This window comes from Centropristis striata, chromosome 2, assembly GCF_030273125.1.
Source record: "Centropristis striata isolate RG_2023a ecotype Rhode Island chromosome 2, C.striata_1.0, whole genome shotgun sequence".
Classification (NCBI taxonomy): Eukaryota; Metazoa; Chordata; class Actinopteri; order Perciformes; family Serranidae; genus Centropristis; species Centropristis striata.
In genome coordinates, this window is record NC_081518.1 from 4,883,644 (window position 1) to 4,911,162 (window position 27,519).

Sequence of the window (27,519 nt, forward strand, 5' to 3'; positions counted from 1 at the left end):
CGTTTCACCGGGGCTTATTAGCCGCAGCAAGCTGCAAAGTTTGAGAGAGTGCATCTTGTTAATGAACAGTCCCCTCCTCATCCGCACCAGCCCTGTCTGCTCTCTCTCCCACTTACTGTGGGTGTTAATTATGTCATAATCATAGCATGCATACAGTCCCAGAAATCACCTCACAGACCCGAGCATTCATACACAACCATCTGGAAATGTAGCATAGCGTACAGTAACATAGAGGGCTCTCACAGCGAAAAAAAAATAGTCAGTTTGAAATGTAATATTGACTTGGGCCTTGTAAGAAACTACCTAATTTGAAAGAGGGAGTGTGTGTGTGTCTGTGTGTGTGTATTCATGCATATCTTTTCTTTTACTCCTTGCATATGCTCCAACTAAGGATAGAAACATGAATCACACAATGAATCAGTGGTGTTTATTTTGCTTATCTTTCAGAATACACTCATCAGTCTGCTTTCAACTGGCATGTGTATTCCAGCTGATGTTATTACCAGATGTCTTGTATTTTGTCTTGGCAATAGCGAATACGTGTCTATGGGCTCAATTACAGCAATGACGGGAGCTGAATGAAAGGGGCTGATTCATGCACACAATGGCAGGACATCTGCATGAGATCCCTATTAACCTTAGTGGCAGACACCTTGGCCTAGGGACAAATTTTATTTGGGATTGCCATGGCCACGGCATTTACAGTGGCGGCCGAAAAATAAAAGGAGTGACGTTCAAATCGGCCCCTGCAGCTTCTGAACTGACGACCCGCTGAGAGTTTTGGGTAAAACGGTGCCAACATAGTGTTTTTTTTGGATTCTTCATTGTCCTATATTGTTCTTCCTGCAATAACAACCTGGTCTCATAGGAATCCGTGAAATAGCCACGGATTTGCTTAACTCAAAATCCGTGGAATAGCCACGGAATCGCTCAAATTTCCGTGAAACTGACACGGATTTCGCTACAATGCAAGTTAATGACAACATACAGAGTGATTATGTACATTCACTGAGAGAATATTTAGAAAATAAAACATATATTTTTCGCTAGAAATGTGATCAAAATCCATTTTTATGCAGAAACTAAGTCAAAATATTGATTCTTTCACTAAAAATGAGAGAACTGTCCGCCATGTTTTTTGTTCTGACCGCCGGGACCTTGAAAGTCACGTGACTTGGAACAAACCAATAGCCACGGGATATGACTGTCATTAACTTGCATTGTAGTGAAATCTGTGTCAGTTTCACGGAAATTTGAGTTATTCCGTGGCTATTCCACGGATTTTGAGTTAAGCGAATCCGTGGCTCAGAAGACCAGGTTTGTTAAAATATATTTTTTTCTGATTTATTTAGAGGAATAATTGAGTCATGCAGGGTTGACGTACTGTGGTTTTGTAACATCGTGCAGCAGTTTATAGATTCATCGTAGGCATTAATGCCTCGTTGTGCAGGAGTGCTTTGAATAAAGTGATGGTGATGATGATGATGATGATGACAAATGCACTTGTTTCAGCTAAATGCAATCATTTGGAAGTGTAGTATCTAATTTCCCCGAGCATCCCAGTGTGTGTATTCACCCCGCTGGTGACTAACACTCTCTCTTATTCGCTGCAGCTGGGAGTTGGAATTATAGGGGCCCCCGAGAGGAGGCCCACCCAGGGCCAGCTTCCACCTCCTTGAAAGGCCCAGCTCCCTCCCCATGCGTCAGGAAGGCTGAGTGATTCTCATCAAGATCCTTTACCTCCCCATGAACCAGCAGAGTCTGCATCACACCATGGCGTCAGTGCTTTTAATTGATCAGGAGACATTTAACAAAACACAGAATCAGATGTAACTGTCCCTTCCGCCATTAAGGCTGAGTGCCTGTGAGAGCAGCTGTTCCACTGGGATCATGTGTGTAGCGGTGTAGTGAAGGATACCATAAACGTGTGAGTCAATTCCCTTTGAATTCTGTGCAACGCACTTGAAAGTAGACCAACATTAAAGGGGACATATTCTGCTCATTTTCTGGTATTTTGGGTTTCCACTAGAACATGTTTACAAGCTTCAGTATTACAGAAAACACTTTTTTTCTCCTCATAATTTTATTCACAACGCTCCGTTTTAGCCTCTTCCTCAAAGAGCTCAGTCTGTTCTGATTGGTCAGTGTTTCTGGGTCTTCGGCATCTGCGTTCTTGGCAAATCTGCACCATCATTGCAGCCGGGGAATGATGTAACAGCACTGTAGCTGCACTTTCTACCTATATATTGTATAGTCACAATATCACAACCTTACAGAAGTCCTCACAGCTCGTTTCAAAGCAGTTTCTGAGTACGATCTGTGTACAATTCTCCATGGATTGAGAGCTTTGATATTTTAATAGTATTTATATAGGAATTAGACCGGTTTTAACAAAAAAAGATACCTCTTCCATTCTGGGATCTTTAAAATGATTTTGCAACTATTTTGATAAGTGATCAATCAGTTCTTGATTGTTAGCATTGCTGCCTTTTTCAGTTTTTTATTCCAAATTCAATATGATTTGGTTTTGACTGTTGATTGGCCAAAACAAACTATCTGAAGACACCTTATTGTGATCAATAGAACTGCAACAATCAAACCATAAATCAATAAATTGATCAACAGAAAAGTAATCTGTAACAATTTTGATATTTGACTCATAATTTTAATCATGTTCAAGCTAAAAAGTCAAACTTCCACAGATTTCAGCTTGTCATATATCAGGATTCAAAGCTTTTTTACATTTATGACAGTTAAACTGAATATTTTTGTATTTTTAACTAGTGGTTGAGTAAACATAGCTAGTGATCACCCTGGGCTGTGAGAAATTACTTTTTAATTAAGTGAATAATCAATGAATTCAGAAAATAATTGGCAAAATAATCAATAATGAAAATAATTGCCAGCTGCAGCCCTATAAACAGTAAAATTATGACACAGGAGAGAGCAGAAATACAGAAACTAACCCTGGCAGTGTAGAATTCAGCAAGTGGCATGACTTATTATTATGGTTATTATTATTTCTCCTTTTGCAGTTGGTGCCAAGCCAATAACTAATCTTTCAGCTTGCATGACGCAGCATGACTGATGGCTCAGGCACATGCAGGAAACCTGTGCAGCCTGATCTGACCACCTGTTAGCAAACATTTAGAAGTAATGAAAGGAAAAAGAGGGAAAATTCACACAGTTGTCCAGTCTGAGGTTATGTGATAATTGCATTTCTCTAATTTCAAACATTTCCTTGAGTGCTCCAAACAGAAAATTCCCTTTTAAAAACCTTAAATGTATCAAAAAAGGTTAGCCGACTGATGTGATTTCTTTGATAGCTGCAAAGACGGAAGTCTAAAATGGGGTAACATAGAAATCGGATGCTATCTCTGTAATAGAAAATACATGCTCTGACAGACTGCTCGGGCTGAGAAAAACTAACTGTACATATTCTCGAAAGATACAATCTTAAAGAAAGTAGATGGATGGTAGAAGGGGGAGATGACAGGCCTTTACACACAGTACTAATGGCAAATTAAATTCCCTCTCAGAAGAATATTTGGCAGGGCAAGTGCTGTCTCTCCACTTTGAGGGGTAAAATGCATCCCTTGTTGGAGAATGAATCGTGATGTGGAGAGGCATGCTTTTGGTGACATCAAATGACACTGGAAGGTCAGTGGCACTTGTATCTGTTAAATGGATTGGATTAAGTGGAGGCTGCCTCCTAGTCTGCTGCTTCCTTTCATAATGCAGCTTTTCTTTCTGGGAGGTGGCAAGCATGGGAGGTTCTGTTCTACTCCACAGTTTCACATCGCGCCGGGAGTGGTGACAGGTGCAAGAAAATGTCTTGTGGCATTAAGGGAATTGAAAAGACATTTACTTTACACACACACGTTTTTTTCTTCTTTTCTGTCACTGCTCTTTGTTTAGTAGGTTTGAGCTAGTGCTTGCTACACTACTATTAAAGCTGTTTTCCAGAGGCTGCTTTAGTAGAAGACATCAAACCCGTGTTTGTTCCCCGCAATGGCTTCAAGAAAGACGCATCAGTTGAATGTGCATACTGGTTTCTCCCTGCAGACTCTCCTCCATTGAGACATCTCTGTCTTACATCCAGAAGGACTGAAGGACCAGGATGTATGCATGAAGATACGAGTGTCTCGCTGCAAACAGACTCGTCACTTTGATGAGCAGCGTTTTAAGCAAAGTGTGCATCCAATAGAAGGAGGGAGGGAGGGTGAGCAGCATACAGTAATTTGGAGGATAGGTTAAGCTTTGGCCTTTTCAAACGTGATGTAAAACACACACGTGATATGTTTAAGGATTGTGTGGCGGGCGGTGGTCTCAACCAATTAGGAGTAGTTCTCTGGAGGTGGAGGAACGACCTTTTTGTATAATTAGTTCTCTTATTTAAAGCAAAGATTTTGAGTAGAATAACTAATTAGGTGTCATAAAAGGCAAATTAAAGATTTTTGTGATCCCCGAGGGAATTGCAGCAACTCCTTTCTTTTTTCTTTGCACAGGCTCTGAAGCATGCACACATACACATGTACACAGGCTCACACACAAACACACACACATACACACACACACACACACAGGCATTTTCTCTCTCCTCATTAAGACTGTTTTTAGTTCTGTAGAAGTCTGTCAGGCGAGCACTGTTGGCATACCTGCAGAGAGCTCCCCTAACAAGCCATGAAATGCAGGTAGAAGAGTCCGCCCTTAGCCAGTGTGGCTTGAATTTGAAGCTTTTTAGCTTCATTTACACTGAACATTGGTATTTATAGCAGGTTTTGTGATCCTAATGTGCCAGCTTCAAGGGGCCTGTTTTGGAGAGGGAGGGAGGTGAGGGAGCTGGAGGCCAGGCAGAACACTAATTGATGGCTCCCATCACCAGCACCGGACCAATTAGCCTCTCCTTTCCACTTCTGATAAAGAAATAAGACGGCTCAACACCACCAGAGCACTTACTGACATATAAACCAAAGCCATAAATTTGACTAACAAGCTCTCCTATTTCTTTCACCTCTTTTTTAAAAGGGGAAATGCTAATTATACTACATTCATAGCATTATTGATGTGTGGATGGCCAAAAATTGCAGAGCAAATCTGGATCCAATAAGGTACTTTGTGAGTCCATTTAGGTGTGCAGATGTGTGTGTGCATGCGTGCATGTGAGAGAGACAGAAAGAGAAAGAGAGAGAGAGAAAATATGCCTTTCTATTCCAAAGAAGTCCTTTGAAAAGTGGTATAAGGTTTTTGTGAAAGAGAACGAACTTGACAGGCTCAGCAGAGAAAAACAGTGCTCACAGTGAAGCAGTCCCTTGTTACCAGCTGAGCTTGTGTTTATCACTGAGCAAACCACAGAAGTTACTGTAAAATGGCACCTCTAACTGGAGAATGACCCCATTCACACTTTACATTACACCGTGTGCAAACTGTGCATACTTTCCCGCTAATGAAATGAAAATAGAAACTTTTATCTGCTCTGGACAAAATGTACCTGCATGCGCATCACATCTCTAAAGTGCAACGGTAAAACAGTGACATTTCATATAAAACTCTGTATAGAGTGTCTTTAAAATGGGCCTTTATAGATACCCACACATACAAAATGTTGGCCTAACCCCCTGTGATGCAGAGTGTCCGGTGTTTTTTTTTTTTTTTTTAGAGAGAGAAAGAGAGAGAGAGAAATGTGTTTTGAAAGTAGAGTGGCAAGTGGCGTCCACTGTGTGTTCTTTTAGATGGATCAATAGCTCAGTGTGTGAGAGAGTGTCTTAAGAGCTGTTGTCTTGTGCTTTCAGCTGTGGCAGACCTGTTAGTGCTACAGAGGGGAGCTGCGCGCCCCTGCCTCTGTACCAGCAGTGGCCTGAGGGGGGCTTTTAGTCCAAACACAAATGTCAACCACACATAGACTATTAGTGTTTAGTGCAGTTATTAAATGGACTTTATTTGTCCTTTAGGAGGCTAAAAGGCGTGCTTAAAGGGGACCTGCGTGACAGCAGGGCAATTTGCGAGTTTGGTAACTTAGGCTCGCTCGTTGCAGACACATGAGTACAGATAAGTGTAAAAGGAGGAAAGGCTGTAATGCTCTGAGTAGGGAACACTGTGTGTGTGTTTGTGGTTTGTGTGTGCAAATGCGTGTGAGTCTCTGTCGGCGTGTGTGTGTGTGTGTGTGTGTGTGTGTGTACGAAACACAGAGAGTGAGTGTATGCTAAAAGGCACTTAGGCCATAACATATCTCACTGGGGTCTGGTAGCAACGTTTTTGTGGTCAGAGGCTTTTTAAAAGGTTAATGTTAATCTATACCAAACAAAGCCCATGAGGAGCTTTTACAGCTGTAGACAGTTGAGTGAAATGGGCTTTGATGAAATGGCAGGTAACTAACGGACTACACAGCTGCCTGTAAATACCACAGTAAGCAAAATAAACAGTGGTCCTCATGCAGAAACATGGGCTTTAATTTCTCTTACGTTTTCTCTGGAAATAAGGAAAAGTCAATGCACCAAATGTTCTTCACAATCTGCTCTGACCAGGTGTGCTGAATGATGGTTTCCACATGATCATAATTGTTTATTAGCATAGCAGAAATACATCGTTAGTAAGTAATACTCTATATAACATGGACAAGAATTAGAGAAACACCAAAAACGCCACCAAAAAAAGGCTGTAAGAAGGATTTCAGAGATAGTTAAATTGACATACTGTGGGATAAACTTAACAGAGAAAACATGATTTTACCAACTGTCAGTGCTAGCTAGAGCTGAAACTATTTGTTGGCTGATTAGTTGAACTATTTTGAAAATCAAAGTCATTTTTAATGTAAAAATGCCCCAAAAAATACTGTTTTCAGCCTCTCATATATGGAGATTTAAACTTTTTTTCTGTTTTGTATCATATTAAACTGAATTTACTTTGTTTGGACTGAAGGAACAAGACATTTGTCACTATTTTCTTAGAGTTTATAGACCAAACTACTAGATTAATTAATTAATTGTGAAATAAAACGTCAGATTAGTCAATCATGAAAATAAACGTTAGTTGCAGCCCTTGTACTTGAAGGAAAATGAAAAACATCTTGATACTGTATTGTGAAATTATATTATATTGATAAAAACATACACAAACAACATACTTATAAATCATGTATTCATCTTGTATATAACAATCTATTATATACATACATTTGATTATACTGGTGTTTTTTGTTTTTTAATGTTCCTACAAATTAAAACATATCTTTCCTTTTTTCTTGTCTTGGTAAAATGTGTCTGGACTGCTTGTAAAATCTCTCTTATCTAAGAGGAGAGAAAAAAATAAGAAAACATTGTTGAATCCCAAAAATCAATGGGTACTAACACAACAGAAACAAATTGTAAAAAGGAGCCAATAAGAGTAAATTTGTTTGTGTATGGCTTCCTGCGTGAGGCCGATTGTGTCTTTTATCCGGGGAAATAACCAGGACATGCCCCTTCCTCTGGAACCTGCAGCTAGTGATCATGTAACTTCTGTATTACAGCATGTTCTCGCTGGAACAAGTAAGTCAGGGCTTTGTAGTCCAATGTGACCTGAGCGCCTATCTACATGGAAGACTGTTTTCTTTAATGCATATGAAGCAGGTAGGCAGTGTGCTGTGGCCGGGCTTAGACGCCTCGAGAAGCAGCCAGCTTATCAAAAAGAGAACATGAAAAGTCACTCATGTTCCCGGGCCGTAAATCACGCATGGCTGTTTGTCTCCTTATCACTACAGGTGTGCCGATGCTCTCCGTCCAGCCCAAAGGGAAACAGAAGGGGTGCGCTGGCTGCAATCGCAAGATTAAAGACCGCTACCTGCTCAAGGCCCTGGACAAATACTGGCATGAGGACTGTCTCAAATGTGCCTGCTGTGACTGCCGCCTGGGGGAGGTGGGCTCCACCCTCTATACGAAAGCCAACCTCATCCTCTGTCGCAGGGACTACCTGAGGCAAGAACGACACACAATCACCTCGCTCCACTCACAACAAACACAAAAGCCATGCCATTGTAAGAGCTCTGTGACATAAAAGAATCACAAAGGTGCTTTTTTTTTTTTTTTTTTTTTGCCTCCTGTTACCGTGAGCTCTGGTATCTCAGTGTGTGTTTCCTGCAGCTTCCATTCACAGCTAACATCTAAACCTCAGTGTTACAACTACACCACAGCTTAACCCTTAATAGGGCACTCGTTGAAATACTTGCAAATTCCAAATTTCAACCCTGGAGAATGAAAGAGCAAATAAACAAGAAAAAAAAATTGCTTTTTTTTCACTTTTTTCTCGTAAATCTGCGACTTTTTTCGCGAAAATTTGCCACTTTAAATTTGCAACTTTTTTTTCAAAATATTACCACCACCCCCCAAATCTACGAGAAAAAATGTGCAGATTTATGAGATTTAAAGTGGTGAATCTGCAAGAAAAAAGTTGTTTTTTCCCCACTTTTGTCTCGTAAATCTGCGACTATTTTCGTGCAGATTTGCCACTTTAAATCTCTTAAATCTGTGACTTTTTTTCTTGTTGATTTGCCACTTTAATGTAGTAAATTTGCAACTTTTTTCTCAAAATATTAGCACATTTGCACTTTAAATCTCTTAAATCTGCACTTCTGCATTTTTTCTTGTAGATTTTGTACTTTAATCTAGTAAATTTGCATTTTTATTTTTATTCATATTGGCCCTAACATGCCATAATAGTCAAGTTCTCCTCGTACAAGTCATTGAAGAATAACACGACTGTTTCTTGCAGATTTTTTCCAAAATGTTTCATTTTTACATTGGAGGTCAAGGCCAATAAAGTTAATATTATCATATTATTATCATACTGATTGGTCAGATGTCATGGTGTCACTGTCTGTGACGTAGCCTGATCTTTGCTGATTAGCTGGAAGAAATCCATGTGGTTCTACGACCAAACAGAGAGACACGGGGACCCAGTTTGATATCCACTGAAGTTAGCAAATATAGTTCTTATATGCACACAGTTTGTTGTCAGATTCTTTTACAGTATGCATATAGCAGAAAGTAATGTTGTTCTGGGATGTTTCCAACACAAGCACCCTGGCGCGAAAAAACTAGAACATTTGAGGCATTTTGAGAGCAAATCCTTATTTTTAACTCTTAAAAAATTCTAAATACGGGGATAAAAATTCTTGTGCAACCATCAAAACATGAGTCATGCTGTCATGACATTTCTGTATCACTGCTTCCAGAATACAAAATGCATAGTCACAGTATGAATATAAAGTAAGCAGCGGCTTATGCTCGGGTTTCATTTACAATAGGTTGCAGCATTCCCTCTTACTGATGAATTTTAAAGACATGGGGAGCTAATGTATCAGGTCATTTCACCTCATTAAAAACATCCACAAAAACAGACTTTAAATGCAATACGTTTGGAATTTGATACGAATTGCACTATACAGTACATTAAAAAACCCAGTCAGACAGGCTCACTGCATGTTTATTTTTACTGTTTCTCATATTTTCATCTTTTTCTCCGTGTTTACATCGACCCAGAAGACGTCTGTCACCGAGTAGAGCAGCTCTGCTCGTCCCAGAGCTGCAGGCTGAGAAACCTCCAGGCAGCCTTGTTGCTTTATCTGTGTCTTTGGCTCTGGATACCCCCCTTCAGATGCCCCTGCCATCTGCTTGTTAAATTAAACATGACCATTTCCTGGGCGTTAAGTCACATTCCCAATGAGATCCTACCATTTATCTGAGGGGGGAATCCCCCGGGGGCCGACTTAGGGATGCCGCTGCCCCAGCCCCCCCTCCTTCTCTCCCTCTTTCTCCTAAAACTCCCTGTCCCGTCCGTCCTCCCCCCTTTCCCTTTCTCCATTTCCCATCAGCCCACTTGTCTCTTCACTCTCTCACTGATACTTACAGCCTACTGGGAGAGCTGGGACGATATATCTCCCGATTCAATACGATCATGATACTCGGGTGCCGATTCCATATGTATTGCAGTTTTTTAATATTGTGATTATGCACGAGTTGCTATTCAATATTAGGATTTTTGCACATTTTTTTTAACATTAAACCATGGGGAAAAGTAGAATCATACACTGCAAAAACACAAGTATTCAGCAGGGACTTCTAAATGTAGCAGTTAACATCAAAAAATACATATCTTTTATTCGTTCTATTGCAAATGTGCATTTTATTCGCCAATTTGTATGTATGATGCTGCTCCAGTGAAAGAAAGATTGACTTGTATGTAGTGCGCATAATTTTTTTCCGAAATATGTCTCATAAGAAACATATATAAAGTGTACACTGCATAAAAGCATGTTGAACACTTAAAATAATAAATTAGCTCTTAAAAAAAGATAAATTATCTAACACTTCCAAATCTAAAGTTTTTTTTTATCTTGGTAAGAAACAAATAATCGTCAGGTCACTCTGCTCGGGCCAGTTCATCGCTGCATGCAGCTTTAATTTATCTTGTTTTAAGAGTTAATTTCTTATTTTAAGCGTACAACGTGCTTATTTCTAGATTTAATCATCTTAATTTAAGAAATCTTGTCAAGTGAAATTATCTGTCCATGCAGCAAGATCATTTCCCTCAGATTTAGTGTTTTTATCTTGTTTTTAGACACCCATTTTTTTGCAGTGTACACTTTATATATGTTTCTTTTGATCTTCTATCACTGCAGCAGCATCATACATACAAATTGGCGAATAAAATGCACATTTGCAACAGAATGAATAAAAGATATGTACTTTTTGATGTTAACTGCTACATTTAGAAGTCCCTGCTCAATACTTGTGTTTCCTCAGCATTGACTTATTTGTAGCGGCCGCCTCGATATCAACTTTGACCGCTACATTGATTTTTTGAATACGAGTATAATCTTATTTGGTTGTAGAGCTGCGTGCAACACATTGATTTGCTCGGCCTCTTCTTGACTTGCTATGACTCTTCTCTGTGTATCAGACCACAAATGAGACGAGAACTTGCTAGCTAGCGCCCCCGCGGCCCCTCTCTTCCTCCCCGCCGCTGAGGCTACTTTGCCTGGAGGAGAGCGAGCTGTGGCTCCAGAGGGAGTCGCTATAGCAACTCAGATTCAGTCAGCGCAAACTGGAGCACCAAGGGAACGCCGCGGGCCGAGTCCAACCTGTGTAGCGGCCGCAACAGGAAGTTTGTTAACCCAGCGGGGGGGGCGGGCGGTCTGGGACCAGACCCCTGGTGCTCCTGGGTTTGTGCTTGTTGAATATGAGTCACTTCAGGTACTCGGGCCAACTGCCATTCTCTGCTTTTTAGCTTCGGCTTTGTTTTTTCCGTCATGCTACTCAAAGGTTACCACAATAAAAGCGGCAACGTCCTTCTACACTGTAAAAAATGTTTGTAGAGTGAAAAAAAAATATTGGTAACACTTTACAATAACCATCATTTATAAATGGTAAACAGATTACAAACCGTATATAGACCATTTAGAGTGGTAAATACATAATTCATTAATGTTTGTTTAACTAACTACATCATTTATGAATGGCAAATAGATGTTTGTTAACAAACAATTCAATTAAAATTAATACTTTTAGTTGCACTCATTATAACATTTTTAACACCATATTAAGTATGTTAATGATTTTGAGATTATTCATATACCTTATTCATATACAATTAAATATGTATAGCACTTTGTACTTCAGGTACTCAGGCCAACTGCCATTCTCTGCTTTTTAGCTTCGGCTTTGTTTTTTTCGGCAAGCTTCTCAAAGGTTACCACAATAAAAGCGGCAACTTCCTTCTACACTGTAAAAAATGAAAAAAATATTGGTAACACTTTACAATAACCATGATATTTCCGATGCAATTTGACAATGTTTTTCTGTAATTTCTACAAACATTTTTTTTTTACAGTGTACTAGCTTTGCATCCACTCATTACTCTAACATTCAAAATAGCAGCTATCATTTTGTTTCACCCCTTAAATCCGAACCAAAGAAAACCTTAATCAACTCGGTATTCTTCCGTCCTCACTCATGGATCTCCATGACATTTTACTTACATCTCAGCTCTTCCTCTGACCTGGAAGAAGCCCGCAGCCCACTTGAGAGGCGCTTAGGGACGTTACGTTGAGATAGGCCATTACCATCCATCAGTTCCCACCCACAGTTAATGCTTTTAAGATGCAGTGAGAGGTCCGCTAAGACCTGATGTTGCCCCCAGAAGGGGCAGATGGTGCAGATGAGGTAATAATAAATGGGTAAATGACCAAGAGAAGGCAAAAATGATGAAGCTCGGAGTTTCGCTTGGTAAAATACATCTGCTGAAAGGACAGCAAAACCCCAACCCCCCAGCCATAAGTGCCTAACTGGCACTGTGAAGGTAGAAGGAAAAGCTTTCTCGCACATTAGACCAGTAAGATGCAGAGGTCAGAGACAGGATGAAAAACTGAGAATGACATATGAAATCAAGAGTTAGGAATACTAAAATAAGAGCAAAAAGGAAGGAGGAGGAGAGAGCTTTCTGTGCTCCTCTGTTGCCCCGGATTGCCTAATGAAATCCATCCCACTCGCCTGCTCTTCAGCCTGCGACAAATGCAGAACACTTAATGGCTAGAGATGCTTGAGATGAATTCTATTATGGAACAAATTAAAAACCTTGCCTTGCGTATAGAGAAGAGGCAGTTTGAGAGACCAGAGTATTTGAAAGTAGGTGATGCAGTCTCTCTATCCTGAACCAGTTTCCCCTTTCATTCCTTCTTTTCTGTATCGTAAGACGAAGGCTCCCCTCACCTGCGGTAATGAAGTTAAATCTGTGCACTGAATTAGCCTCCTGCACTTCATTAAAGACAAGCGGGTGGATCAAACACACTTTGGTTATTTCCCAGAGTTTGGATCCCTGCCATGCTCACATTAATTATTATAGAAGCTCCATCTGTGATTGTCCTTCGGTGGCATTAGCAACTTATTGAATGTGCTCATACTTTCCTGAGTCTTACACTTAAAACACACACACACACACACACACACACACACACACCTTAACCCATTTAAGCCGGGAAAGCATTACTGGGTAACACTTTACAATAACCAACTAACTAAACTAAATGATGTTTATAGATGGACCAATTATTAACCATTTACAAAGTGCTATACAAATTTTATCTTTGAACGTTTTAAACCAATTTCTATAGGTATATGAATCATTTTAAAATCATTAACATACTTAATATGGTGTTAAAAATGTTAAAATGAGTACAACTAAAACTATTAATGAACTATTAATTATAATTTAATTGTTTGTTAATGGTAAAGTAACTATAAACTTACATTAATATACCATATATTTGTCATTTATAAATGATGAAGTTAGTTAAACATTAATAAATGATGTATTTACCATTCTAAATGGCTTATATACGGTTTATAAATGATGATTTAACATTAACTATCTGTTTACCATTTATAAATGATGGTTATTGTAAAGTGTTACCCATTACTGCATTTCTACCATTAAAACCGGGGGCGCTGTTGCGTTATTCTACCATAATAGTCAAATATGACCCGCATTCATTTCCCATGTTATTTAATGCTGCTGTGTGTTTCTGTGCTCTATCTTTTGAACTTATTTTATGATTGAATATTCCAAGTATTCTTTAAATATCATGTTTTTGATAAGAACTGATCATTATTTCCATTTTGCCTCTCATACTTTATGAAGAAAAAAGTTTTTGTATTATTACATAGGTCACTACTTGGCTAAGTAGCTTGCTAAGCTAACTACTTAGCCAAGACATTTGCTAAGTAGTTAGCTTATCAAGCTACTTAGCCAAGAACTTAGATAAGTAGTTAGCTTAGCAAGCTACTTAGCTAAAACATGGGTATGGGTCATTTATCACCCATGTTGTGCATTAGAAGAGTAGTGACACAAAAAAGGGATTTTACTAAAAAGTTAATTAAGGAAAACATAAAATTAGGATGTATGATGATCAAAAACAAACTAATGAAGAAAACCTGGATTACTGAATGATGAAAATAATTTATTGCAAAGATATAGAACATAAAAACTAATACATATCAGGTCACTTTAGACCCATGTTGTGCATCAAAGGGTTAAACAGCGTCCTCCCCTGCCCTCCAAACCAGTCCACCAACAAAAAGTTCAGCTTCTAATATTCCTGACATTCACTTCCCGGTATCACAAGAGTGTTTTTTTTTTTTTATCAACTTGGCCACACTCTTTCATTATAAATGAGAATAATAGATTAATTAGGCGTTTCCTTTATGTCTGGAGCCCAGGATCGCTCGACTTCACCAGAGGGTTGACAATCTAGTCATGGTGTGATCATCAGGACTTGAAGCCTGAAATCATTTAATCCTCTATTTCATATATTAGAGAGGACATAATAGTCATCCACTTATCAAAATGGGGTATAATTAACTGTAAGAGGAAAACGTTTTCAAGATAATGAACATTATAAGTTATCCACAAACCGGTGAAATAGCAGGGGGAAGATTATAGCTCCATCTGGATGTGACTGTTTTTCAAATCTGTCTTCTCCTCACTACTTTAGTAAGTAAAACAATTGCTCTCCTCCCGCTAACAGTTGCTCTTACTTTCCGGGCACGACAGATCTGAACAGAAAAGGTTTACACTTTGAAAAAGACGCGGCTGCCGGGGAGGGTCAGAACATGCGATGCATGCATTAACAGCTTTCCCTTTTATGAAATCTGACAAACTCCGTGCAGACTGGGAAGTCTCAAAGAGCTCAGAGAACAGGTAGAGAAACTTCAAGAGCCACAGCCCAATCTGAGGGAAGCAATAGAGAGAGGCAGATGATGCACTGTAGGAGCTTTAAAGGTTTGAAGTTAGCAAAGCAGCCAGTTGAAAGAACTAAAGAAGGCCCTCTTTTCTCTAAAGAGTGATTGTAATAACTCAATAACAGAGAATAACGGCGAGCTGAGCTTCTTTACATTCCTGCCGTCCAACGATGCTCCCAACAACCCACATCAGCACACACAGGAACATTTTAGCTACTAAATAGGACTCTTTGAAAGAGTGCACAGTCCTGATAAAGACTGAAGGAAGCTGGAGGACGGAGCGAAATGTTCAAAATCTTCTATCCTGATATAAATAGCAACATACATCATGATATAGCATGTTGTAAGTAGCAAGGTTATCATAGTTAATGAAAATTAACAAAATAATGAAAACTACAATTGAAAAAAACATTTTTGTAAACTGAAATTGTGTGTTTACAAAACGAACTAAAACTATCTAAATCATGGGTCTCAAACTCGTGGACTGCGGGCCAATTGCGGCCCTCGTGATGATATTTTGTGGCCCCCACCTTGATATGAAAGTTTAATGTGAGTTTTATATGAATGGCACTTTGCCGTTTTGTGTGTGGAAGGTCCCATTCATTACTTTTTTTGGTCATTTTGTGTCTCTTTTTAGTAATTTTTTGTCTTTTTAAAAATAATGTGTCTTTTTTAATAATTTTTAGTTTTTTTTAATAATTGTGTGTCTTTTTTAATAATTTTGTGTCTTTTTTAAATAATTTTGTGTCTTTTGGGTCATTTTGTGTCTTTTTAAAATAATGTTGTGTCTTTTTTGGTAATTCTGTGTCTTTTTTGGTCATTTTGTTTTGCTTACCAAGAAATTTCAAATTCAAGCACTTTTCAAGCATTTTCAAGGTGCATATAAGCTTTTCCAGCACCTTATAGCTGTACTAAATTACATATTTAAAACACAGTGCATGCAATATACTGATTATTTCACTTTTCATCACATTAAACTAGATGTTTTTGTTGCAATAAAGAACCAAAATTATGTTTAATGACAGTGTTCAATAGCAGGATGACACCTTAAAGGAAAACACAACAGAGCTTCATGTTTCAAAAAGCTTTTTTTCATAGTCCAAGGACTTTCCAAACATTGAAAACGCTGCATTAAAATGTATAAGAAAATAAAAAACTGTGATGTTGAGATTGCGATATGATTGCTCGTTCAGAAATAATGGCAGGAAGTCTCACAGGTGTTGGTGAGTAATCAAAATCAGTCACTTCTAACCCTCTAATCCATTTAAATAAACCATAAAAGCGTCTTTTTTAAAGGACTTTTTATGCTTCAGACTCTGTTGCAATGCTGATGATTGATCGACACAACCTGATGGGCTCAGCTCAGAACAATACTCTCATATTTTCCAGAAACTCGCCATTCACAGTCTATTTAAATAGAAACGCTGTGGAAAAAAAAAAACCTCTGTTGATGTTGAATTTTTTTTTCACTTTCCATTTGAGAATATTGATTTATTTAATCCAAATGACCAGGGAAATTGAAGTGCATGAGCCACTGCACTCCTACAATACAGGACATGTGTCAGAACAATACGTGGAATTTCTGCAGAAAATAGCCTATTCAAACAAAAAAAATCTATTGGAAATGAAATGAATGAATGTTTTTTCAAACGTAATCCACAATTTATGAAGCCGCTGTTTCAGTGCTTTGAAGCAAATCAAGTTTGGAGAAGAAAAAAGGTGGGGGGCAACTCTATTAACTCTATTTCTTACATGTACCATGAATACTGTGTTTGGTTTCTCAGAAGCCTTAACACAAGCCAGGTAAAAACACCTTTATTGGCCAATTGGAAATACTTGAGAGATGTTCTAAATAACAGTATGGTCCATAAAATAAAGGTGATCAACATGACGAGCTGGCTTAAATTGATGTGTGAAAATTGGTGTAATGCCCCTTTATAATCTTTATTTTTGTGAAAAACAAAGAAGCGTATGCAACTTATCTGATATGTTTCTTTCTGTTGAAAGCCTTCAATGTATTTGCAGTCATTTTTGCAAAGGAAAATATTACGAATAATATTTATATTCAGGTGCATTTCAATACATTAGAATTGATGGAAAAGTCCATTTCCAGTAGTTCACGTCAAATAGCCCCAATCACTTAATGAGTGCATATAGATGGATATACTTTTCAGAGGACAATACATGGAAATTCTGCAGAAAATAGCCTATTCAAACAAAAAAAATCTATTGGAAATGAATGTTTTTTCAAACGTAATCCACAATTTATGAAGCCGCTGTTTCAGTGCTTTGAAGCAAATCAAGTTTAGAGAAGAAAAAAGGTGGGGGGCAACTCTATTAACATCGTTTCTTACATGTACCATAAATACTGTTTGTACCACAGTAATACCAGCCAGGTAAAAACACCATTATTGGCCAATTGGAAATACTTGAGATGTTCCAAATAACAGTACGGTCCATAAGATAAAGGGGATAATGCACCTCGTCATTCCATTCAGTCCACTTTGCTTTAAAAGCTTGTGTGTGTCTATTTTACTTTGTGTCACTTGTGCATTTTTGTGTTAATAGGTTGCATTCTCCCAGCTTACATCAACTCCTTTGACCTTTACATTTGCCACTAGATCATGTTTTGGTGTGAAACATTCATCGCCTGCTATACGCAGCTCCACTTCAGCTGTTACTCATGAGACTGCTGCTGCAGCGGCGGTTCAACTCCGGCTGCTTTTAGCTTCATAGGAGCCGGAAGAGAAGAGTGTAATGTGATGAGACAGTTCTCTCAGGCTGTAATCTCCTCTTAGCACGAGGAGCCCAATTAAGCCGTATGTTGATACCACGTTATAACCCAGAAACATCAATTGTTGGCTGAAGAACTGTGTGAATGGGACACTTTCTTACACTCCAACTTTTTCATGTTATGATGAAGATGGAAGCATTTTTCTTTTCTGTGCCAAATGTCTGCCTGTGATAGGAAATCAGGTTATCATGGAAGCAGTGGATCTCTGCATGATTTGAAGACTATCAGGGTGATTCAGAGGAACCAGTGTCTTTTCGGAGAACATGACACGGTTCTGTAGCTTCATTTTTACTCAACTTCCACCTCAGAAGTGTGAACCCTCTCTGAGATAGCAGCAGAAAAAATTTCAGCTTTTTGGCTTGCTAATCAAAAGTACTCGCAACTATTTTAGGAAGATAAGTCGGCACATTAAAGGGAACCTGTAATGTTTTAGAACAGGGGTCTCAAACTCAAATTACCTGGGGGCCGCTGGAGGCAGTATCATAATGACCAAAAAAGACCTAAAATGACCAAAAAAGACACAAAATGACAAAAGACACAAAATAACCAAAAAAATTAATAGAATTACCAAAAAAGACACAAAATTATTTTTAAAAAGACACAAAATGACCAAAAAAGACAAAGAATTACCAAAAAAGACACACAATTATTTAAAAAAAGACACAAAATGACCAAAAAAGACAAAGAATTACCAAAATAAGACACAAAATGACCCAAAAAAGACACAAGATTACTAAAAAAGACACAAAATGACATAAAAAAGACACAAGATTACTAAAAAAGACACACAATTAGTAAAAAAGACACAAAATTACAAAAAAAAACAAACACAGAATTACCAAAACAGACAAAACAACATTAAAAAAAGACACAAAATTACAAAAAAAGAAACAAATTTATAAAAAAAAGACACAAAATTACCAAAACAAGACACAACATGACCAAAAAAAGTAATTAAAGGGACCTTTAATTACAACACAAACACAACACTGTAAAGTGCCATTAATATAAAACTCACATTAAACTTTCATATCAAGGTGGGGGCCACAAAATATCATCATGAGGGCCGCAATTGGCCTGCGGGCCGCGAGTTTGAGACCCATGTTTTAGAACATGCTTTAATTAAAAAAAACTCTTTTCACTCTTGATCTGAGATGTTTAGTTGTAGTGCCTGTCTCTGTAAAATCCTGTCGCAGAAAAAGCTCAGTCTGCTCTGATTGGTCAGCATTTACAGTCAAACACACATTAAATGTCTTATTTTACAGTTTACAGTCAGACTTTAAAGTTCATTAAAGGTTAAGGTAAAATTCTAATTTGCTTAACAGAAACCACATTGGTCAGTCCACTAAGTATTCGTCGAATTGCTTCATTTCTGCCTCTAATAGTGTTTTTTCCTTCAGGTTTATTTCTATACAAGCCTATATTTAATGCATGTTCACTTCCACCACTACAGCCTTCCTCGTGGCTCTTGAAAAATCCGATCTTCACCGTGTTTCAAGGTTTCTTTATTAGCACCTAAGGGGAACAACTTCGACGTTGTGCAAAGATGTTGTTGTTTACCAGACCCTTCAGGCTTTTTGTCATAAATCTCTGGTCTGAAATCCCAAGCTGAGATAACCAATAGTAACATCATCAGGGTTATTTATTTTTTTAGACATAAAGAGATTATACTGCTGCCTTCTCAAATACTAATCAACATGACGAGCTGGCTTAATTTGATGTGTGAAATTTGGTGCACTGCCCCTTTAAAATCTTTATTTTTGTGCGAAACAAAGAAGCGTATGCAACTTATCTGATATGTTTCTTTCTGTTGAAAGCCTTCCATGTATTTACATTGAACATACATCATTTTTGCAAAGGAAAATATTACTTATAATATTTATATTCAGGTGCATCTCAATAAATTTGAATATTATGGAAAAGTCCATTTCCAGTAGTTCACTTCAAATAGCCTCAACCAAGTATTACTTTTTTAAATGGGTCTTTTATAATATTTATTTACTTTTAGGTCTTCATTAAATTTAAGCCATAATCATTATAATTAGAATAAATTAAATAAATTAAGACATGAAATGTTTCATTCTGTATGTAATGGATCTATATAATGTGTTATTTACACTTTTTGAACTGAATTACTGACATAAATAAACTTTCTATGATATTCTAATTCATTGAGATGCACCTGTATTAAATAGCCTGTATTTCTGCTAGGCTAAATGCAACAAACATACACACTGCAAAAACATAAAGCTCACCAAGTATTTTCTTCTTATATATATATTATATATATTCTAGCAATAGTATCTTAATTATATTGTTTAGAGTATAATTAACCTACTGCCCATAGCTTTATGTGCTTATTTAATTATTAGTATTATTATTATATGCTTATTTAATTATCTTATTGTTTAAAGACTTGTTTTTAGGATTGACACTGTGATCTTTTTCATGCTTTTGAAGCTATTCAACTGTTGAATATGGTGAGTTTTTACCTAAAATATTGTCTCCAATTGAGAGTTTTAGTTGAATGTAGTTTAAATGCTATTTCAAAAGCGTTTTCTACCACAAAACGTGCTCGTTTCAGGTATTACTGGCTTATTTTAATGTTACTATAGTTGGACAATTCAAGCCACAATTGCTCAAAATAAGTATATAAGAATTCTTACAAAGAAAAATTAACTTACTGCACTGGCAGATAATTTCACTTATTTCGAGCCTGTATTTGCTTAATTCTAGTTATGTATTTCTTGTTTTTTTGTCGGTTGGCTTTTGCAGTGCAGTAGCTGCAGTTGCATTTTTAAACAGGTTTGCAGAGGAGCGATGCTCACAGAAAATACGAAAGGGCAAAAGAGGTTATACCCACAGTTTGGGCATCATTGATTCAAAGAGAATATAGATATAGCCGAAAGGTAAAAACGAGCCACAGGTGTCGCACGCCGCTTTGACTGAAGGTAGAACTTAGTGTCGGCAGCTTGCTGGGCCTCCCCACCAGGCGTTTTCACAACCTGTATGTATCAAGTCAGCACCATGTCCGCAGCCCAGCGGGGTGTAATGGAGAAGGGTTAGAATAATCCTGCCAGCTGTTATAGGTGTGTGCATGTCAGACTCTGCAAGTGACCGAGGCTCTCTAGGCTCTTTTATAGCCTCGGTCCCCCGAGGGAGGGAAAAAGACATTACTGTGTGACCCTTCTGTATATGCAGAGCTCAGGTCTGCTGCCAGACCTGGACTGTGATGATGATACAGTGAGTTACAGCTAATGGGGGCTGCTTTTTAACTGAATAGTAGATAAAAGAGGGGAAATAAGTGGCTTTTATTTCACCATGATGCCAAGAAATTTCAAATTCAAGCCCTTTTCAAGCATTTTCAAGGTGGAAATAAGCTTTTTTTGCACCTTAAAGTAGGGCTGGGCGATATTATATGACACTTTACAATAACCAACTAAATGATGTTTATAGATTTTAACTGAATAGTAGATAAAAGAAGGGAAATAAGTGGCTTTTATTTCACCATGATACCAAGAAATTTCAAATTCAAGCACTTTTCAAGCATTTTCAAGGTGGAAATAAGCTTTTTGTGCACCTTAAAGTAGGGCTGGACGATATGGACCAGAAGTCATATCTCAATATATTTAGGCTGAATATATTTAGGCTGAATATATATATACGATATACACCCTGATTTTTCTATTGCACAGTGAGAGCAAATGTTCAGTCAAAGCCAAATATGACATGTTACGAGTTGTTTTATACACTGTAAAACTCGACTTTTGTTTTAACTAAAATGTTTGAGTGTTGATGCTATGATTGCTATTTGACTCAATATTTTAAGTTAAAATGACTTTTTGCACAAATCTTTGTTGAATTGAAAAGGAAACATTTGTTATAATAACAAACAAGCAACATTGGGTTTTTTACAGTGTAGAAACCGTTTTATGTGAACATAAATACTGTTTAACAACAAGAGCACCTTTTTAAAAAAAAATCAAAGCTCCATAAAGTGCACATTTAAATAAGAACATATCTTAAAAATAGCCTATGAAATAAAATAGGCAAATCTTGTCTGAAAGAGTAACAAACATTACAGAATAAGTAATTATGACAAACCCTAGTAAGGGCAGCATTTATATATAAAGAAAGAAAAAAAATTGAACTATATCGATATATGCGATATGATCTAATTCCATATCACATTTAGAAATATATCAATATATTTTTTATGATTTTTTTGATATATCGCCCATCCCTACCTTACAGCTGTAGTAAATTACATATTTAAATACAGTACATACAATATACTGATTATTCCACGTTTTCATCACATTAAATTAGATATTTTTGGTGCAATAAAGAACCAAAATTATATTTCATGACAGCGTTTAATAGCAGGATGACACCTTAAAGGAAAACACAACAGAGCTTCATGTTCCAAAAAGCTTTTTTTTAATCATAATCAAAACACTTTCTGAAAAACGCTGCATCAAAATGCAATGATTTCATTGGAACCTGAATATACTGTAATGAAAAACAAGAAACACAGAAACATTGGAGGATTTGCTCAATTTTTTGGATCAATATCGAATGTGTGAGAATCTTCTAGACGTTTTTCACAAAAGTAAGAATAATAGTTTTTTTAAAAATGTGTCTGTGCAAAAAAAACAACAAGTTCTTTGTGTTAGAGAGTGGCCTGTGGGCAGCAGATGTCTACTGTATGAGAACATGCAGTGTTTCACTGCAACAGTTGTAACAATGTCTCTGTTTAACACCGTGTGAATCCCTCTCATGGAACATAACAGCCTTTCTCCCTCTGTTTCTGTCTCTCCTGCTCCTCTGGGGCAGTGGCCCCTAATTAGAAGCAGGGCTGCTGGATAGACGTTTTCTTTAACAAGGTGAAAGCAACTGAATGGGACTAGCATAAACGAGGCAGAATATCAACACTGTGACTCCTCTGTCTGAGCTCCTACAAGTTTTCGGGGGGAAAAAGTGTTTAACATACTGTTGGAATGGCAATCTGCTGTTGCCTTATCCCCTCTTGCAAAGCTGCGAAACGCTCCTTCTCCTCCTGCAGAATATATAAATCTATCTGTGCTCCAGAATCTCCAAATTAAACATAGGGGGGCAGGCGCTTGGAAAATGAAAATGTAAATCTGACTGGGAAAAAAGCATTTGAGGTTCCTTTGCTTTGAGGAGAAAAGAGATCTACACCAGTGCCTCCTCACTCTGTTTGTGACCTTTATCATTTGGCTCCTATCTAATAAGCCTAAACAAGCAGCAGCAGCAGCAGCAGCAGCAGCAGCAGAGTCTGCTCACTGTGAAACATTTAGTTAACTCTTCAAGGTTACATCTCCCATCACTGTCTCCAGCTCTCTGAATGAAAGAGGGAGAAGAGATTGAGCCTGAATCCTTGTAACAGAAATCTTTTGAACTCATGACTACATTATAGAACGGAGCCTCTCGTGTATAAATCCAGCCGGCTTTGGTTTCAGATAGACTCATTAGGGTATTTTAGTTATAAAAAGAAAAAAGAAAACTTTCAACAATTGAAAATGCTTTGCTTCAGACCTGTTTTCATTGCTTTTGTAACATGCGAGAAGGGAAAATTCTTTTGAAGAAGGAGATTAAAACCATGTGATCATTTTAATTAGATCATTAGGCAAGAATTAAGATCTATGTTTGTAACTCTCATTAACAAAAATACCAAGTGGGTGCCAAGAAAGATTTGTGCATTACATTCAACACATTTTGCCCTCTTTTCCCCTCCACTGCAGCATTTTTCTGCCATTGTTCTTGCTGTCAGTACGTTTTTGTTTGCTCTTTTATTGCATCAAGGTAAAGGGAAGGTGGGTTAATCTCTGTCTGCGCTCTCTGTCTTTCAGGCTCTTTGGTACAACGGGGAACTGTGCAGCCTGCAGTAAACTGATCCCAGCCTTTGAAATGGTGATGAGAGCCAGAGATAATGTTTACCATTTGGACTGTTTTGCCTGTCAACTTTGTAACCAGAGGTAAGAATGGGGATCATGACTGCACAACAACATTGCCTTTTTTAATAAAAACATGAATGGAGTGTTAAAATGGCCAATAGCTTAAATATTAGAAGCTGTTGAAAAAGCTCTCTGAAGGTACAACAGACTTTTTCTGTCTTATTGTATTATTACAAAGGGGTGTCAGGGTGATCCACATCCACACTTTGATTAGACTTTCAATTTTAAAGCCACGATTCGATAAGACCTTTTCTATGAAACAGCCATTTTTGGCCATGAGAAAAAAATCAGTGCGGAGCCGAAAAAATATGCATAGTTGAGCCTCATAATGAAGGAAATTTGCAAATTCTCACCACAGATCAAACATACAAAGCAAATAAATCTATCTATGCATTATAAAATTCTCCAATTCTTCTAGACTTTTCTTTTTCTGGATTTGGAATCTAAAACTAGCCAAGCTACACTGAAAAAAATTGGAGTGACATTTACTTTAAAAATAGCTAGGCAAGTTTTTCCAAACAGAAAGTGTTTGTAATCTTTACTCAGGCTGTTTCTAAGTAATATTTATTTAATAGAACCACTTATTTTTTTATGAAAATACACAAGTAAGTTGCAGATTCACTGATGTCCCTCAATTACATTTTACTTGGAAATATCAACTAATTAAGCCAATGAACTAGTTTAGTGAATATTACTTGGAACAAATGATTCAATTTACAGACAAAACTGAGGACACATAATAACAAACAATCACTCAGTAATGCACTACATGAAAAACTGCTATTTCAAAGTAAAAGCACTGAATTCATATTTCTTGATATCATAACCCCTCCACAGAGTCTTAGTCAAGTCTAAAAAAAAAAAAGAAAACTCAGATTGCCTTCCTGTGTCGTAAAAATAAAGGTATTGCATCTGTAAAGCTCTGCTAATTATTTCCTACTGTGACACACTGCCTGCAGTTTGTCCTTGTTTGTGGCTAGCTCTTTAAATCTTTTAAGCTCGAGGGATGTTAAATTAGCTCTTGTCCTCATGTGTGCGCGGAGGAACAGGAGCTAAAAAAATAAAAATAAAGTCCTCCTGTTGCTGCGTTAGGGGAGAACGGACCTACACAGGTGTGAAATGGTGTTTCTTTAGCGATAGGATCTGTTATGAAATTGAAGTGAGCACAAAGCCTATGGTATGATACACATAGAATATGACATACCCAAATATTGCTTTTTCCCATTAATATACTGTCAGTAATGGCACCACTCTGGGAGCAGAACGTCCTTTGCATGCTTGTCAGGGGTGCTGTGACCCTGTTCCTTCACACAGCACAAGCCCATTAACCTTCTGCAGGCCAGATTCAGTTACCATAGTGAACACCTGCTGTAAGGGAATTATGACTGCAGTCTCTCTTCTCAGCTGGCAGACATGAAGCCGGGTCTCATCTGGCACAGTATTGCTATGGCCGTGACTGTTTTACCAGCCTGGCTCATTACTAAAGCCAAGCTACGCGCGGCTATATTCTTATCTTCGCTCCCCTTCAGTCACATTATGGAGCTGTCTCCACTGTGTCACACAAACAAACGGCGGCACAGAGAAGAACATCAGTAGGGCAGGCTGTTATGTGTTATTTTCCCTCTTCAATTGACTCCAGGACTTCAGAGGGAAAAAAACATTCTCGAGCACTGGAACCAAACTGGTGTGTGAAAAAGCTCACCCTATGGCAGAGTTTCCCTGCAAACTCCAGCCGTGCCAGCACCTTTCTGTCTTTCGGTCCGGGGAGAGTTGACCTGCCTTTTTTTAAATCGGGTGCCAGCGCTCGTGTCTGCTCGCTTTTGAAATGATAGGGTTTTTAAATCTACTTTCATTCATGATGACCATCAAAAAGCGGGCTTTGAATCTGTCGAGGCGCCGTGTCAGCGTGTGTCAGGTTAAACATCTCGAACCAAATGTGCAAAATCAAACAGAATCATCATTACCTGCTGATCTTAAACGCAACATTTTCCCTGCCAGAGCCGAGCAGAGCACACAAACATCACTTTGTCTCAACGCCAACAGTAATAGTGTGTTTTTTTAAACCCTCTGGAGTCTCTAAAAGCTCCAAATCCAGACTTCTTCATCACATCCAGACTAGAAAACAAAGCAGCGTGGAGCCCTACTGTAAATTTACCTCTAAAGTTCTGGCTGTAAACTCCATGAGGCCAGTTTCAGTTTGATGATGATATACCAAGTAAAACTGGAGACAAGCTCAAATAGATTTAGTATAAAATGATAGAACTGGATGTAACCCTCTTATATGTTAGATTTGACACCTTTGTTCACATTTGCAACATATAAAATTCTTTATTGAGCATGATAGTGTTTAGAAAGTAAAAGAAGATTCAAAATCACATTTTTGTTGGACTAAATGACACAAAGTGACTAGAAAAGACACAAAATGACTAAAAGACACAAAATTACTAAAAAAGAAAATAAATGACCGAAGAAAGACATAAAAAATAACAAAAAAAGACACAAAATGACCAAAAAAGACAAAAAATGACTAAAAAACACACAAAATTACCAAAAAGTCACAAAATTACCAAAAAAAGAAACAAAATCACCAAAAAAAGACACTTACAGACCCACGAAAAGACATGAAAAGGATTCAAAAATGGACAAAATAACCCTATAAGACTCCATAGAGTTAACAGTTGTGCCTTTGTCTGTTTTTCTCTGCCAACAGGTTTTGCGTGGGGGACAAGTTTTTCCTAAAAAACAACATGATTTTGTGTCAAATGGACTATGAGGAGGGCCAGCTGAACGGGAGCTTTGAGACACAGGTCCAATAGTTGGAACCTGGTGGCAGCAACAATCGGCTCCACACTTTACACACGAGATGGATGTTCTGCTGCACTTGGAAAAAGACAAGCGTCTGTCTGCTTGCCTGCAATACTTTTTAAAACCCCTTTATCAGTCCCTAAGGACTCTATTGTAAATGTTCAACTTTTTGCCCCTCCCACACCCCCCAACACTGAGCAGTTACAAATTTTGATGTACAGTTGTGCCTGCTTAGCTGAGCACTGTATTGCTTGTATGTTTTGTGAAATTTGTTTCCGGTTGGTTTTATTTTCCTTTTAGAAATGGTTCAATGGAGGGTATGTACAGTCTGTTTTCTCTGTATATATAAACTGGAACATTTATTTTATGAAATGTAATGCAATTTTATTACTAGTGTGAATTAAAGATTCTTAAATGTTCATAGTGAGTTTTTTTCCATCTTGTACCGAAAACCAAAGTCGGCCCCGTGTTGCGTGTTGATATGTAATTATGACTCCCGAAAAAACTGCGATGCTATAAAAAGCTTTGCAAAAGAGAGAAAATATATTTGAAGTCCTTCTTCAAAAAACCATGATGCAACAAAACAAGTTTTATTACATTTTACAGAGTTCTGATGGAATTAGAAATGCTGTTTAAAATGAACTACGTCAGATTTTATTTGGAATAAAAAAGAATGCTTCTCCAAACTGTGTTGTTGTGAGCGTGCAGGTGTCATGAAAGGGAGTGAATTAAGCCGAGCTGCTCTTCGTGATTCATGCTTCGCTAATTGCCATCTGATTATGAGGGTGAATTGGCCTGGAAATGAAATGCAACAGCAAATAAATTAGAGAGAAAATAAATGCTCATTGAGTTTGAGCTCATTCAAACTCATCAGCAACAGAGGTGCAGAGCTGTATTAAAAAGTACCCCTCCTCCCAGAAGACTCCTGTTAATGGAGCTGTGTGACACTGCCTGTTTATCTGATGAGGTTATTTCTGATACACACACACACACACACACACACACACACCAACGATATACCAACTCTGCAGGAGCTGTCAGATATTCAGCTGATCCTTCAACTGATAATTCATGTCGATGACTTTGCTTTCTAGGTGGATTCATCAAGAAATCATTTTATTTTGACAGGATTGTTTTGACTTGATCTTTAAATTTGAAAGGAATAATAATT

At 37.8% G+C, this 27,519-nt stretch overlaps 1 protein-coding gene across 2 annotated transcripts in view; it reads left to right on the top strand.

Annotated features, from left to right (window-relative positions):
- The window catches only part of lmo1 (LIM domain only 1), a 38,582-nt gene extending 11,981 nt beyond the window's left edge, over window positions 1–26,601 (top strand). Inside the window, exons 2-4 of one of the 2 annotated variants that reach the window (XM_059355921.1) lie at window positions 7,739–7,952; window positions 23,439–23,564; window positions 26,254–26,601. In XM_059355921.1, coding sequence (XP_059211904.1) covers window positions 7,739–7,952; window positions 23,439–23,564; window positions 26,254–26,359 — 446 coding nt within the window. In that variant the 3' untranslated portion in view covers window positions 26,360–26,601. Of the gene's footprint in view, window positions 1–7,509; window positions 7,953–23,438; window positions 23,565–26,253 lie in introns of those variants that run through there. The other variant, XM_059355913.1, reaches the window with a different exon arrangement.
- Window positions 26,602–27,519: the final 918 nt, after the last annotated feature.